The 2,702-nt window shown below is 31.3% G+C and overlaps 1 protein-coding gene across 1 annotated transcript; it reads left to right on the top strand.

Annotated features, from left to right (window-relative positions):
* Positions 1-1,527, top strand: LOC106767708 (chitotriosidase-1). The gene is made up of 2 exons (XM_014652650.2): positions 1-1,193; positions 1,327-1,527. The coding sequence occupies exons 1-2, from the start codon at positions 101-103 to the stop codon at positions 1,347-1,349; spliced, it is 1,116 nt and encodes a 371-aa protein (XP_014508136.2). The 5' UTR covers positions 1-100; the 3' UTR covers positions 1,350-1,527.
* The last annotated feature ends 1,175 nt before the right edge of the window (positions 1,528-2,702 follow it).

Below are 2,702 nucleotides of genomic sequence, written 5' to 3'. Positions count from 1 at the left end.
TGCAAGTCAATGCATTGATCAACAACTTGTAAAATTAAATTATAAATATGACTAACAAGAAGAATCACAACCAGAGAAGAAAAATACAATAATTACAACAATGGTTTTCTCAAAAAAGTTTCAATTTGTGATTCCCTTTTTCCTCTTCATGCTGCATCTCCATGCTTCCACTGCACAAAACATAGGAGGGTATTGGTTCGCTGGTAGTGGTTTTCCTGCATCAAACATCAACTCCACATTGTTCACCCATCTCTTTTTTGCCTTTGCCGACATTAACGCTACCACTTACAGAGTCACGATTTCCTCTTCAAACTCTGTTCCGTTATCATCCTTCACCCAAACCGTTCAGCAAAAGAATCCTTCTGTTAAAACCCTATTATCCATAGGAGGTGGAGCTTCCAATTCATCAATCTTTTCAGCAATGGCAAGTCAACCCAGTTCGCGAAAATCATTCATCGACTCGGCAATACAACTAGCCCGATCAAACAACTTACACGGCATTGACGTGGATTGGGAGTATCCATCAACTCCGTCAGACATGCAAAACTTTGGCCAACTCGCCGGAGAACTCAGAACATCTGTGCTTAGCGAAGCTACAAACTCAGGGAAGTCAGCTTTGCTCCTTAGTGCTGCCGTATTTCGCTCTTCAAACTACTACTCCTTGGATTATCCTGCTAAAGCAATCAATGATAGTTTTGACTTTTTAAATCTAATGACTTATGATTTCCACGGTCCAAATTGGTTCCCCAATAGAACGGCACCACCAGCTGAATTGTATTTTCAGACAAATTCTGGAGCCTACCAAGTCGGCGGAGATCAAGGAATCAGTTCTTGGATTGCAGCCGGTGTTTCTCCACGAAAAATAGCAATGGGTATACCCTATTATGGCTATGCATGGCGTTTGAGAAATGCTAGTAACAATGGATTGTATGCTCCGGCTAATGGTTCTGCCTTTGGTGGAGATGGGTCCATGGGGTACAACCAGATTAGGGCATTTGTGAGCCAGAATGGAGCACGGTGTGTGTACAACTCAACCGTGGTCACAAATTATTGCTCTTCTGGGACAACATGGATTGGCTACGATGATGTTCAGAGTGTAACTGCTAAGGTTAATTATTGCAAGAGTAAGGGTTTGTTTGGCCATTTTGTTTGGCATGTCGGTGCTGACAACAATTGGACTCTTTCTCAAACAGGTGACTGTCAAAAAATTGTTTGTTAGATATGTTAATATGTAGTAATAATGGTCTTATTTTGTTTTCAACACATTTCTGATTATATCAGTATCATATTGTTCTAATGGGTAGGTTTTGTTGTATTGCATTGCAGCTTACAATACGTGGAAGATGTAAAAAGTCATGCTTTGACTTCATGAATAAATCTCAGGTGCCATGCCCTCTTATTACAAAGATAAATAAATATATGTATTTGTGTTCTTCAGTGGTTGTATAATATTTAAGAAATGTTTGTAATATCTTCAATATAATAATGTTACATTCAAAGGTTGCTAATAATATCGATCTCTTTTAATCTGGTTGCCAAGTTCCTCATACCATTAAACAAACACTTATGGTGCATTTTTTTCTCTTTTGTTTTAATCTAAATAATTTTATTAACAATTAGAAGTTTTGTCTCTTAATATACTTTTGAAAAATAACTGATAATAAAATATTGTATAAGTATTGCTTAACTATACTTAGAAGCGTTTAAGATGTTGAATAAATATTTATAAAGTAGTGGTGTAATGACCCTGTCCTCATGGCTATTATTTTTATGGTATACAAATTGTATCTATTGTTTAATATATATTTTTAAAAAGAAAAAACAAACGGCTTTTAGAAAGATATATATTAACAAAAAGGTTTGTTTAGATTTACAGAAGTTTGATTTTCTTCCAATATATTTTATTCACCTAATTTATAACTTTATTTTAAACGTAAATAATTAATTAATAAATTATTTATCACATAAAAACAAAAATAAACAAAAAAAAGTAGAAAAAAGTGGTACATATAACAAGTGATGGTATAGATTATGGAAAAATTATAAATAACCATGGGAAAAAATTATAACTTTTATATATGAGTTCAAACAAAAGTAAACAGATTAATTTTTATTTATTTATAAATTATAACTTTTTTTACTATACTAAACCAGTTATTATGATCTTAAATAAAACCATACTAAGAAAATCAAATGACGAGTGAACCCAATCAAAATATCTTCAGCACGGGTGATATAGAAGACTGATGCTTTCCACACCCCCAAAATTATTAATTGTACCCTCTCAATAATAGGAGAAGACTTGAAAAACTTTCACCATAGCAGAACGTTCAAAATCTCTTTTAAAAAAGTAAGATATTATCTATAACAATGTATACTTCATTTACTATATACTAATTACGTCTATTTATTCGAAATTATGTTTTAAAGTTATGATATAAAAATTAAAATTTTATTTATAATTATGTTTTAAAATTATAATATAATGTTTACAATAAAATATATTAATATTAAAAGAACTAAAACATAGCGGAGAAAAAAAAAATAACAAGTAACGTGAAAATGCTTCCACCTAATTCTAAAAAATAACTCATCGTGTTCTATAAATAAATCTATAATTATTTATATTGCTAAATTCCATAAAACTATTACTTTTGTTACAACATAATTTTAATATAATATATTATAAATAATATATCTAA

Source organism: Vigna radiata, chromosome 7, assembly GCF_000741045.1.
Source record: "Vigna radiata var. radiata cultivar VC1973A chromosome 7, Vradiata_ver6, whole genome shotgun sequence".
NCBI lineage: Eukaryota > Viridiplantae > Streptophyta > Magnoliopsida > Fabales > Fabaceae > Vigna > Vigna radiata.
Note: the sequence above shows the minus strand (reverse complement) of the source record. Positions and strands in the feature narration are given on the sequence as shown.